Source organism: Perissodus microlepis, chromosome 10, assembly GCF_051167445.1.
Source record: "Perissodus microlepis isolate ML-2025 ecotype Zambia chromosome 10, ASM5116744v1, whole genome shotgun sequence".
NCBI classification, from domain to species: Eukaryota; Metazoa; Chordata; class Actinopteri; order Cichliformes; family Cichlidae; genus Perissodus; species Perissodus microlepis.
The window spans coordinates 995,564-1,007,885 of NC_140470.1; the positions used below are offsets into that span (position 1 = coordinate 995,564).

The 12,322-nt window shown below is 41.9% G+C and overlaps 1 protein-coding gene across 2 annotated transcripts in view; it reads right to left on the bottom strand.

Moving 5' to 3' along the window:
• Nucleotides 1-3,399: 3,399 nt before the first annotated feature.
• atp2a3 (ATPase sarcoplasmic/endoplasmic reticulum Ca2+ transporting 3) overlaps nt 3,400-12,322 on the bottom strand; it is a 44,862-nt gene continuing 35,939 nt past the window's right edge. Inside the window, exons 17-22 of one of the 2 annotated variants that reach the window (XM_084941391.1) lie at nt 9,142-9,227; nt 8,687-8,820; nt 8,092-8,209; nt 7,529-7,646; nt 7,380-7,413; nt 3,400-7,279 (exon numbers count right to left, since the gene is read on the bottom strand). In XM_084941391.1, coding sequence (XP_084797517.1) covers nt 7,409-7,413; nt 7,529-7,646; nt 8,092-8,209; nt 8,687-8,820; nt 9,142-9,227 — 461 coding nt within the window. In that variant the 3' untranslated portion in view covers nt 3,400-7,279; nt 7,380-7,408. The remainder of the gene's footprint in view (nt 7,280-7,379; nt 7,414-7,528; nt 7,647-8,091; nt 8,210-8,686; nt 8,821-9,141; nt 9,228-12,322) is intronic. The other variant, XM_084941390.1, reaches the window with a different exon arrangement.

The following is a 12,322-nucleotide window of genomic DNA, read 5'->3' on the forward strand; positions in this document are numbered from 1 at the left end:
CCGCACTATGTTTGAGACCTGTGAGCAGCTCAAGCTTTATTCGCACAGGCTCACTTTCGACTAGCGGATGCTGTTTCCTTTTAATATTTGTGTTTTTATTGGTCGATTGTGGTTGCGAAGCACTTTGTGAGCCTAATCTAGAAAATTGCTATAAAAATAAATGTTACTTACATGTATAAAATAGTAAATGCTAAATCTAAATAAAATCCACACTATAAATATGAAAGTCACACTAGCACAGAAGCTTAACGTGTAGTTAAGAATTCATTTTTGCACGATGAGAATAAATCAAAACTTTTAGCTATTTTATACATGAATTGGTTAGTTCAGTGACTGATGGGATTTACTGCAGGTAATATAAATGCATGGAGTCAGACAGTGTTAGAGGAGTAAAGTAAAATCAACACCATATGTTTTTCATCATCATCATCATCTTTATTTATAAAGCACTTTAAAAACAAACAGCTGACACACAGTACTGTACATAAATAATACTATCACATAAGATATAAATAAAAGCCAAATAATAATAATAATTATTATTATTATTAATTCGTTAGTTAATAAATGATTAAATTATTATTATTTGAAAATAGTTTCAATTAAAAGCCACACCTACACCTGAGAAGCTGGAACTATTAAAACTAAACAGATATTAATTGTCAGTTCATTTGATTTTCCAATCTCTAGTTACTTGGATCAACTTTATGTTTTCAGTGCAGAATCTTAAATGATCTTTAAACTGCAGCCGGCTGTATCGTACAGTACATTGGAGGCTTCTGAGTTATAAAGCTGCAGTAAGTGGTGAACATGTGCCACAGCCTCTGAGCTCTTCACTTCTCTGTCACAGCCGCGGTGGAAGTTCATAGCAAGTTAATTTGGTTTCTTGGCAACAGCTCCAGCCTCACAGCACAACACGGCTGACACCATGGGATAAGGGGCACAATGTCCTCGCAGCGCAATCGCTCCTCAAATTTCAAGTCTTTCCCAGCCATTCCTGTTTTTTTAGAGCCTGCTGGACTGTGAGCAGCATCTGCTTGTTTTCAAATGAGTCATGGTGCAAATCGGCCGCAGCACAGCCTTGTATGTGCATAACAGGACTGACCGTATGAAACGAGTTCAAAGAAGGCATGTGGCATGACCAGATCATTATCAAAGGTCAGGGATCCCTGCTTGAGTCGGAGCTCGTTTAGCCATAGCGACGTTATCGGTTTATTTACTTTTTCTTGTCTTGCATGGTTGCATTTTAACAAATATGGTCTTTTTCACAAAGACATAATCAGTAGAAACAGCTTCAAGTGTGTGAGTCAGTCAGACACTGAACGTTAAAAAAAACCTAAATCCCAGTAGAATAATATTTAATTTCATCCTTCTTTCTGCTGATGCTTTACAAGTTAGCCTCAGGGGTGCTGTTATTTCACCTGCACAAAGGCCGGGCTTTTTCTTTCATAGACATTCATTTTATTCAGTTTTCATGCTGACATGTAGAATGAAACCAGAGGTGTGTGTTTTCAGAGTAATAACGCTGTGGTCTCGTCTCACAGGACGTCTTAAACCCGGCAGTCTTTCCATTAGTTTTCCCAACTCCTATCTTTGGCCTGTGTGTTTACTTGCCTTTCACTGGGACAGCGTCTCTGCTGAATTCCCTGTCTTGCATCTGTCCTGCTGGAAAAAACAACCTGATACTAATGAGATCCTCCTCTGCGGCCCTTGAGAGGAACTTCCCCCTCTGGAGACAATGTGCATGCATTTGTGCCATTCTCACATGGGAGGTCTGAGAAAGCATATCTGGCACGTGTGTGCAGGTGTATGTGCAGGTGATTAGGTTGCCTGGAGAAGTGGAAAGTGCTGCTAGGCTGGAGTGTGATGGAGAAACTGAATTTCATCCTGTTGGGTCTTTTTTCTCTCTTGGTGTTATAGGACACAATCAGTGCAGCTGCTGCAGAATAAAAGCTACATATAGCATCTTGACAGGAATGCGATGCAACATCTCCCCCTGCTGGTCCCAGAGCTGTCCTTCAGTTTTATTCCACTGATTTAAATTCAATAATAATAAAAGCAGTGGATTTGACTGCATTTGAAACCATGGCCACTACATCTGTATCTTTGCAGAGTTGAATTGAACAAGAGCTTTCTGTTCACGGCACAGAGAAAGCCGCTCCTGCTGGCAGAGCTCGTTCACTGTGTGAGAATGTGAAGAGTGTGAAGCATGTAAAGGGCACACACGGTTTTATCAGGTCATCTGACAGCGTCTGTGTTTTCAGTGTCATTGAAACAGCATTCTGCTATTGTCCTTATGTTCCTAGATTATGATAAGAAATGACCTCATAGAAATAAATTCCAATTCGCCTTCCTTTACTTTTAATTTTGTGACACGTTTAATTCTAGTTAAGTAAACTGTAATGAATCACGTTGGGACTCTTGTAAAGAGCTGCTCGTAAACTCAGAGGACTTGACCGTACAGGTCCATCCAGGTCACGGTGCTCTTGACGTTCTTGGAATGAAGGCAACTGGATTTGTTTTAGGTTTGTGAAGACATTTCAAGCCTCGTCCAAGAGGCTTCTTCGTTTCTGAAAACTGGCAAAGGCCCAAGTATTTAAACTCGTTGTTGACCCATCCTGTTATAATGTGGCTGATTAAGGATTCTTCACACTGCATTTAATCATTAGTTGTTATTAATCTCTTTCAGTGTGTCTTTTGTCCCATCTCCCTCAGCCAATGGCTGCCCCTCCCTGATCCTGCTGCAGGTTTCTTCCTGTTAAAAGAGAGTTTTCCCCTCCCACAGTCACCAAGTGCTTGCTGATAGGGGGTCGTCTCGTGGTTGGGATATTCTCCGCACGCCCGAGTGGTTAATTTGTCTGAAATGCACCTGTTGGCATCAAACTATGTTGTTTTTACTATTTTGAAAATAAACATAGGCTGTGTCTCAATTCAGGGGCTGCATTTGAAGGCTGATTACGTCACAGCGATGCGCTGAAGGCTGTCCCAATTCGAAGACTGCTCCAAATGCGTCCTCCTTTTTCCCAGATTTGGAGGATGGGTGGGGTGTGTCCTTCGTGGACCACCATATCCCAGAATTCATAGCACGGCCCAGCCAAACTCCAGTTTCCAACAATGGCGGCCACTACTTAGTTGTAATATTACTCTTTTCAATACTTTGAATAATAATTACTATAGTATTTTTATAATAATATAAAAATACTTTTCAAACGTGGCAATGGCTGAGGAGCGTGGCTAAAAAGTTTGAAATATTAATCTTTCTGGGTCACAAAATAAACTTAAGATATTTTCAGGTGAGAATGTAGCTGTGTAAACTTCAAATATCTGCTCGGTTTATCAAGACATCACATATTTGCACTGACAATCATCCATTTAAACAAAAAACCCACAGCCTCTGAATAAATAACAAGATAAATAATCTTTATTTCCACGTCTTTGTCATTTATAAAATTATGTGTCCACAATTAATATTAACAAGGCAACACAGAGAATCCTTTTAATTTCTCAGAGGTGGAGGTCAGGCTCTAGAGGCGCGTTCACTAGTCAGCTGTTATCATCTCAACCCGATCGCTCCTTCACTGTTAGTAAAGGAGGTTAGCCTTTTATAGACTGCGGAGGACTCCGAGTACAATGCTGGAAGAGCTTTGCAACGTCCCGAATGTCAGATCTGAGAGGGGTCTCTAGAGCCTACATCACCACCAAGCCCTTCAATGTACACTCATGAAACTTCATATCCCAGGATTCATCACTGCTTATCGCTCAGTGTAAACCAGACACTGTTCGTTCACAATTTCTTGAGTATCCTCACACCAGCTAGCTATCACTGAAATGTTCCATGTCATTGCCACTTATTAGCGTAAGCGTTAATCTCGTCTATCCTAAACACGATATCATCATATTCTTCTCCCTACAGTAAAAGACACAAAACCCCACAAGTGTAAAAACCAAATGGAAACATGAAGAAACAACCTTTCTATTCTACAAGAAAACAAATAAAAAACCAAAACAGACAAAAAACAAAGGTCCTTAGATACCATGTGCTCCAAAGAAAAAGAAAAACATGAAGTCTTGTAAGTCCGTCTCTTGTTGTAAGTAGGTTTTCATTGATGCAAGTTATCAAAAAAATTAAATATTATATACTGTATAGGTTATTATTACAGTAACAAGGTTCCATGCGATCTCAGCGTCTGTACAGAGTTGAGGATTCAGTAGTAAATAACAAGGCTATGCAGACCTATCGTGCCAGCATGTTACAGAGCCTTGGAGATCTGGGACAGGGATGTGGAATCTGCTGGTCTGGAAAGAGGTGCCACATTCACACGGTGGTGACGGGAAATCATGAAAAGCTCAACCTTAACATAAAGGCTGCTTTGTGTCAAGTATAGTCACAATCCAGCTTGTGGTCTATAGTTAAAGGACTAGTCCGCTCTTAAAACCTAGTTTTTTAATATATATAGATAGATATTAAAACTGGTGAGGTGTTTTAACAAACTTTATAGTGCATTTATTTTTTTAATTTGCCTCGTCTACTTAAGTCAGTTTCCTACTGTGCATTCCAAGAATGACCCCAGAGAGCATGCGAAACTGGAAACATCTATACTTTGGCGAGCTATTCCCTGGAGCGAGAAAAAAACAACAACCCCATCACCAAGCAACAAAACGAGTGTGTAGCACAGCTGCATACACCACAGTCAACAGCTGCAGACTGGATGAGATTGTGTTGAAGGGTAAATTTCCTGCATCACACTGAAAATAAGTACTGAGTTTGAAATGCTGTCTGAAAAGGAGAAAGGGGGGAAAAGATCTGCACACTGTGTTGATAACTCCCAGTTCAATTTAAAAAAAGTAAAACAAACCTCCTTAAGTCCCGTGCTGCAAGTAAAAGGCATTTTTAATATACCAGGTCTGCTGAATATAGTAATTGTTTGGTCAGAACACAAAAAAGAAGATCACTGTGTTGCAGAGCTCCTGCTCCAGGATGACGTTTACCTCCACTCATTTCTACCCAGCTGCTGTTTTCAGACAGCTCCCAAAGTCTGCACGGCCAAAACGTTTCTAAGGTGAGCGGCGGCACGAGCCTCAGCTCACGTTGTTTACCGTCCTCCTTCAGATGATCACCATTACCTCTCATCACCACATGTATATGACCACATACAAGTGGTCAGAAGAGCACCTCCAGGGACTGAGGTACGCGAGAAGATGACCTTGAAGGGGAGCTCAGCTAAACTTCAAAGTGTTTGTTTTTTTAATGGCTGTAGTGCTTCAGTGTTTTTAACCAATCACTGCAGCTCTACCTTTAAACACACAACAGCCACAACATATCATTGCTTTAATAAGTATGAGGGACACAGTGTGCAGATTCCCATTTTTATTCCACCTATTCAAAGACTTTTTAAAAATGCGTACACGCTCTTCTCTGCAGCATGTGGAAGCAATAAGAGTCCAAAAACACAGCTGACCCCGTCCATAGAGCACCAGGGCCCCACACAAAACCCAGAATTAAGACTTAAAAGACACAATCCAAACCCTGCGGGTTCATTCAGTCAAACACATTATTATTATTAATAATTATAAAACACCCAAATGAAATGCTATAGCACTGAGAAAGCAGGAGGAGCTGAGGGAGCAGCGCACAAAGCAGAACAAGAAAACCAAAAAACACGCCACATTCAGAGTCTTTAAGACTTCACATGATCAGTATGAGAATCACGGTCCGGCCACGCGGGTGCAAAGTGGTAGTGATGGGTAACAAGCTCATTAAAGGTCAGCAGAAACACATTCATCGGGACCACATGTTTAATGTGGAGGTGCAGTGGGCTGTGTAAGGCATGGATGTTCAATGTGCTTAATATCTACACTGTTAATGTCCACGTGACGCTGAGACGAGCCACTTACTTCTCTAACTTACTTTAAACTACATCGTTTGTGCGATTCAGACGGGGGGGAAAAGCCTATCACATCAAATTAGACAACTTTATTCAAGTAAGGCTATAACGCACACACAGCTCAGCGCTGGTTCAGGGTGTGACACAGCGGATTAAAGGCATGACGCAGGAATCGTGAAGCATCAGTTTCCCGTCCACCTTTAACCTTTACATGAAATGACTCGCAGAGATTTTCCAGTGGCAGCAAAGAAGCAGAAGGACATTATAGTGAAGCTAAAGAGGGCCAGCTGAGTGGGCTGGATCACAACTACTCTACCGATATGCTGGTTTGGTTGCTGTTTGACTTTTTTAAAATTTCGTTTCTTTGCCCAGTGTGTGAGCCGACCTCAGCCCCTCGAATTTAGAGCCAAAGGAAGCAGCCAAGCAGCGTAAAGCTATTCACACCTTTAGGCGGAGCGACACCTCCGCACCCCAACCCCACCAAAGAGCCCGACAGAGTCACGACCCCGGGCCCACAGCTGCCTCCTCACACAGAGAGCGAGAAAGAGACAAAGAGAGAGCAGAGACAGGCCGAAGGAGAGGAACTGAGCATAAAAGACAGAAGAGTGATGAAGGAGCAGCGCTGTGACAAACTGGCCAGAGACACAGTTGTGTTGTGCTGATAAGGCCAGAGCTGGCTGGAATTCACTGCCAGTAGTGTGATGGCAGAAGCCTGGGCAGCACCTCCTGATAATGATGCTTCTGTGGACACGCGTGGGTACCGTGGCTCTCTCCTCACAGCGCCTCCAGGCTGTTCTCACCTTCCTCGTCCTTTCCTTGATGCTTTTGCTTTTTTGTCAGTGTGTCCATCTGATTCTTCTCTCAGTCTCTCTTTCGGTCTCTGTGTTGATTTTAAAACCCCAACTCCCACCCCCACCCTCACCCCACCCAGTATTATCAATGTCTGTTCCCCCATCCTCCCCTCTCCCCCCAGAAGTCCACCACTATGTTTGTACTGTACAGACAACAAAAAAATGAGCAGAAACCTTTAAAAAGCAGAGCCCAGTTGTATTTTTCTTTTCTGCAGTTGTTTCTTGCTCTTGCAACTATAAAGACAGGTCTGCATCCGTCTGTGTCCTCCCACACACACACACACACACACACACACGCAGCACTCGCACAAAGCCATGCTTGCAGGAGCACAAGCGCTCTCGCTTTCTCACACACTCATTCTCATGCAAGCCACCCCTCATTTCTAGTGGTGGTTTGTTGGACATGCAGAAGTGGGGAACGAGGGCAGGGGAGAGAAACGTTTCCTAGCTCAAAAATGGGAAGAGGGTAGCTGTGTCTAACTGTGTTGAGGGAGAGGTCTTAGTTCAGCTGCCATCTCCTCCGATACTTCTTCTCCTCATCACCTGCCAAAACAAAAACCCACAGGCTTAGAACACGTAACCGTCGGACAGCAGGCAGGTTCGAATGGAGACGGAAGAAAGCAGCACAAAGAAAGTCAGGTACCTTTTTACAGAAGGTGAGATTAAAAGAGTTTAGGCTGATTTAGAAATGCAGAAGAGAAGGAAAAAAAAGCAGAACAAGCATCGTTAGATTCGTTTATTGATTTGAAAAAAATTGCTAATTAAATTAGAAACAGGTAGGACTTAACATACCTTCCAGATGGTTCCTGGATAAATATTTCAAAGCCTCATCCAGTAGGATGACTGGGAAGGAAATCTTCAGGACCACAGTCCACTGGGACCAACGCAGAGGGGTCACCTGGAAGATGAGCTGAAGGACAAGAAAAATCAGACGATGATGTTGACAAAGCTGCAGCAGAAGCCTTTTCTAACATGCAAGCTTAATATTTTGTAACTATTTTGAAAAATGCAAAGACATCAGCCTGCAAGAAAACATAATCCAGTGGAGCCATGGAAACCTTTATTTTGGAACGCCTTCTGTCTGACTCACAGCATTTCTGTATTTGCTTTTTGCACGACGCTAGCTATGAACTTACCTACTTATAGTTTCATTTGGCTGTTGCATTACATTACACCTACAGGGCCATCCTACTTTTTTTGCAGACGACAGACAAGTTGTGTCATCACTGGCAAAAGAATCAGACTCATAAAACACGGCTCGTGAATCTGGGCCACGATACAGTGCTGAGGATTATTAGCATGCAGTGTTTGGGTTTTTTAAAAAGCTCAAAGAGCTGCGTGTCCTGTGTACTCACTGGCAGAGGCTCGACGTAGAGGATTAAGAAGTGGAGGGAGAGGGAGAGGATGATTGCTCCCAGCAACCAAATATTGACCCAGGGAGGCATCCTGAGCAGGGACTGGTTCTCAGACAAACTGTAAGGAGACGTTTAAATAGATGAAAACATGCTAATATTTCAGGATCATGTTGCAAAACAACAACTGATGAAAATATTCCAGCAAGCTGCATGAAAATTAACAGATGTGCTGGCGTTAGGCTGGACCATCTTTGGACTCCATCTGAAGTGGTGATCAGACCTCGTCAAGTTGGACATTTCTTTCGAATCAAAACAGAGCTAATGACCCTTCATAGCGCCGTTCAATAAAGCGTCATTTCTCTTCTTAAGATGCTTAAGCACATTCTTCAGGTGGAGGACATAAAAACAAAAATCAGTCCTTCAAACAGTGAACAGCTGATGTTTGCGACGGCCGTGGCCTTTCTGGCACGGATCGTTCTTCCTCAAAGGGAGCTCTGTCTCGTCGAATGACAGCGTCGCTTTCTTTGAGTAACTTTCTGACGTTTGTGACATTTAAGGCTCGTTTACTCTGACACCAGCTCTGAAGCCGACTGACCTGTTGAGCGCGTTGAACATTTCGATGGTGACCAGCACAGACAGCGCCATGGTTGTGGGGTAGCGAGATTCAAACACCTCGCAGTCTATTTCTTTGAACATGGGGTTGTCCTCAGTGCACTGCATGAAATGTCGCTGTGAAGAGAGAGACAGGCGGAGTTAGCGTGCGCTCGTGCATGTGTGTGTTGCGACCTGGTTTGATGGGACTATGCTCAGATTGGGTGGGGGGCAGCTGCCAAACCCTGGCTTCATTTCAGCTCTGCATGCAATCAATCCACAGAAATCTTAATTCCCTTTCTATGCCTGTCTGCTGCTGGGATCATCAAATGTTACTGCATCAAATAGCAGCGAATGAAAAGGATGCATAGAGGTGGGGTAAACAGTATAACAGGAAACAATACAGCTCATGTTCTCCTAGGGCAGGAGCTACGTCAGATAAACTGTTTTACAACTCACCAGCTGATAGAAAGACACTTGTGGGCCCTCCTCATCAAACAGGTACCACCATGTGGCTGCACTCACTGTTCCCAGACCCACATATCCTGCAAGACAACACAGACATACATTTATATTTATATACACAAACAAGAGATGCCGTTTCTTACCTGTGAGACAAAACCAGATATTGATAGACGCACAGTCACAAATTTAATATTATACAGACAAAGTGTAAGGTTATTCAGTGTGCGAAGAATAAAATGTAATAACCTTACAAAGGAGAAGCTGTTCAGGAAAATAAACATGCTGACATGAGTGATTGATTAGAGGAAAAAAAAGATGCTAGGCCTACTGACAGTCGCCGTTTTACTAAATATATCTCAAATCTTGTTACTGTATTTTTCGGACCATAAGGCGCATTAAAGGAAACCAAACAGTCAGATAAGTCAAACTTTCCTCAACTCCTTCTTCTTGCTTCCTCCACTTCCGTACCATTGATTCATTAATGTTGAATCCTCTGCAGCTGCTCTATTCCCATGTTGTTGCAGTATATTAATGACTAACCTCGTATTGTGGAAGGATTATCTCAGTTGTTCTCCTGACTGAAGTTTGGCCCGTGTACAGCATCCTGCTATGCGATTGCATTTGTCCCTGACCACCAGAATCCCTCACGTTAACTTTTATCGAGTAGAAAAAAAGTTAGCTTCATCCTCCAGCTTCACTGTGTTTATGCTAACATAGCTGTGTAGCTAGCGGTCACGTAGCACATCATTATATACCAGCTAGTCCAACTTCAGTAACCCTACAAACGTCACTGCTGTTTAGTTTTCTGTCTTCATTTATGTTGGAAGTGACAGCAGAGCTGTACGTTTGAATTCTTTCAGAAATCTCTCAGTCAGAACATGATGTATCATGTTTAGGTGGAAGCTAGCGAGCTAACTTCCTGCTAACTTCTAACTCTGTTAAGTGTAATAAATTCTGTTTTCATGGATGCCTGGATGTTAAACTTCATTGTTACACCTGGTAAAGCAGCAACACTGATCATTTTATTAAAGATGAAAGAATTTAGACAGTTTTTAACTCTCAGTGATGCTGCAGTGTTCGTTTGACTTTGGGACCTGAATTAGACGGAGTTTAGGACCCAGATTACTCTGCGAGGCTCCTGACTACAGCAGCCGTAACGCTCCAACAATCCATCAAGCGGTGCGGCTTCGTAGCTTATCAAAGTCGTATTAAAACATTTTTGTCAGATCTTTGAGTGCCGTGTAGCACATACAACCGGTTCGAGGTCAGTAAGCACAACCAGAATTCATACATAAGTTGCACTGACGATTTTTGAGAAAATTAAAGGATTTTAAGTGCGCCTTATAGTGTGAAAAATCAACATTAACTAAAGTACCATCGATAAAGTGTTAGAAAATGCATCAAGTTGTTCTGCTATTAGATTTAAAAAATGGGCGCAGGTGCACAGAAGCTCTTTAGACAGCCCTGTTTGGCAGATTAATTAGTAAAACTAATCTGGCATGTACTATATATGCTATACTGTACGTAGTATCCGGTACTGATGTTATATACATAATTCTGCATTCATGTCACACTTCATTTGTTGTAATTCCACATCCATAACATTCACATGTAGCACCTGCAATTCGATCAAAGTGACATTTTCTAAAAGTGTTTCCAACAAGAGCGAGCAAATATGGATGTCGCACTGTTTTCTAAACCTTTACTGATTAGACAGCGAAGGTGATCAGCAACAGGACCGGCAGCTGCCACAGTAACAGCACCGCAGCATCATATCCAGATGAGCTGGAGTTAAATGCTGACACATCATTTAAATATGACGCGTCTTTTTTACTCTCTTCTCGCAGTAAATTTGCATTTAAAGCTATTTTCGCTTTATCTATGAACTGTCATCCAACATAATCAAATTCTGGTCATCATTAGGCCGTTCAGCCACACATCTGTTTTCTTCCACTGGAGAAGGAGAAGCCTGGAGTCTGTCTCAGCTGTTATTGGGCGAGAGGAGCAGGACACCCTGGACAGGTAGCCAATCAGCAGGGCTAACACACAGACACAGTCAACCAGTCACAATTTAGAATCACCAGTTAATGTTAACTCATGCAGAGATTAAAGGTGTATTTGGGGGAGGCAGAGAACACAAATTATTCCTGTATGCAGATGATGTGCTGGCATTAAACCAAGACCCAACTAATTCTATCACAAAACTATTAGAGGTGATTAATACATACTCAATGTTTTCGGGGTACAAAATTAATTGGCATAAATCAGAGGCGATGCCAGTTTCCCAGACTTGCAGTCATAACTTAATATCGGGCTTTAACTTTAAGTGGGTGGACAAGGGAATGAAATATCTTGGAATTGAATTGAACCCCAATATTGAGGATATTGTGGCTAACAGTATGGGAAAATTATTAAACAAGATCAATAAAAACTTGGGTAAATGGAGTAAACTAAATTTGACACTGTGGGGAAAAGTGAACACAGTTAAAATGGTTGTGGCACCACTCATCAACTATTATACAGGAATGCTGCCTGTGTGTATCCCGCGACGGATGTTGCAAAGCTACAATAATATGATAAAAGATTTTCTTTGGAAGGGTGGTAAACCCCGTATTAACATAAATCGACTGTCCCAATCTAAGAAAGAAGGGGGACTAGCCCTGCCCAATATAGAGTATTATAGCATCTCTTTTGAAATGGCTAGATTAGGTAAACATTGGGCAGGGAAAAACAATATAGATTGGATTTTAATAGAACAAGAGCTTGCATCTCCATTCACACCAATTGATATTTTATCACAAAAAGTGAATAATCACGGTAAGACGCAAAACCCTATTTTGAAATTTTCGAAAATGGTATGGTTGGAGGTGCATAAGAAATATAAACTTGTGCCATATGTACAGAAGTATGCCCCCTTGTGGTATAACCCTAAAATTAAAATTGGTAAGCAGACTGTTTACTGGACACAATGGCTGAGAAGAGGTATCAGAACTGTTAGTGACCTATTCGAAGGGGGTGTTTTCATGTCGTATGAGGATATTAAAAATAAGTTTTGTTTAGAGGGTAACAGTCATTTCTGGAAGTATTTGCAAATAAGAAACTGTTTAAAAGGAGGAGTTACAATAACATGTGAAAGTAACCTGATAGAGAATTTTATGCTACTACCCCCATCTCT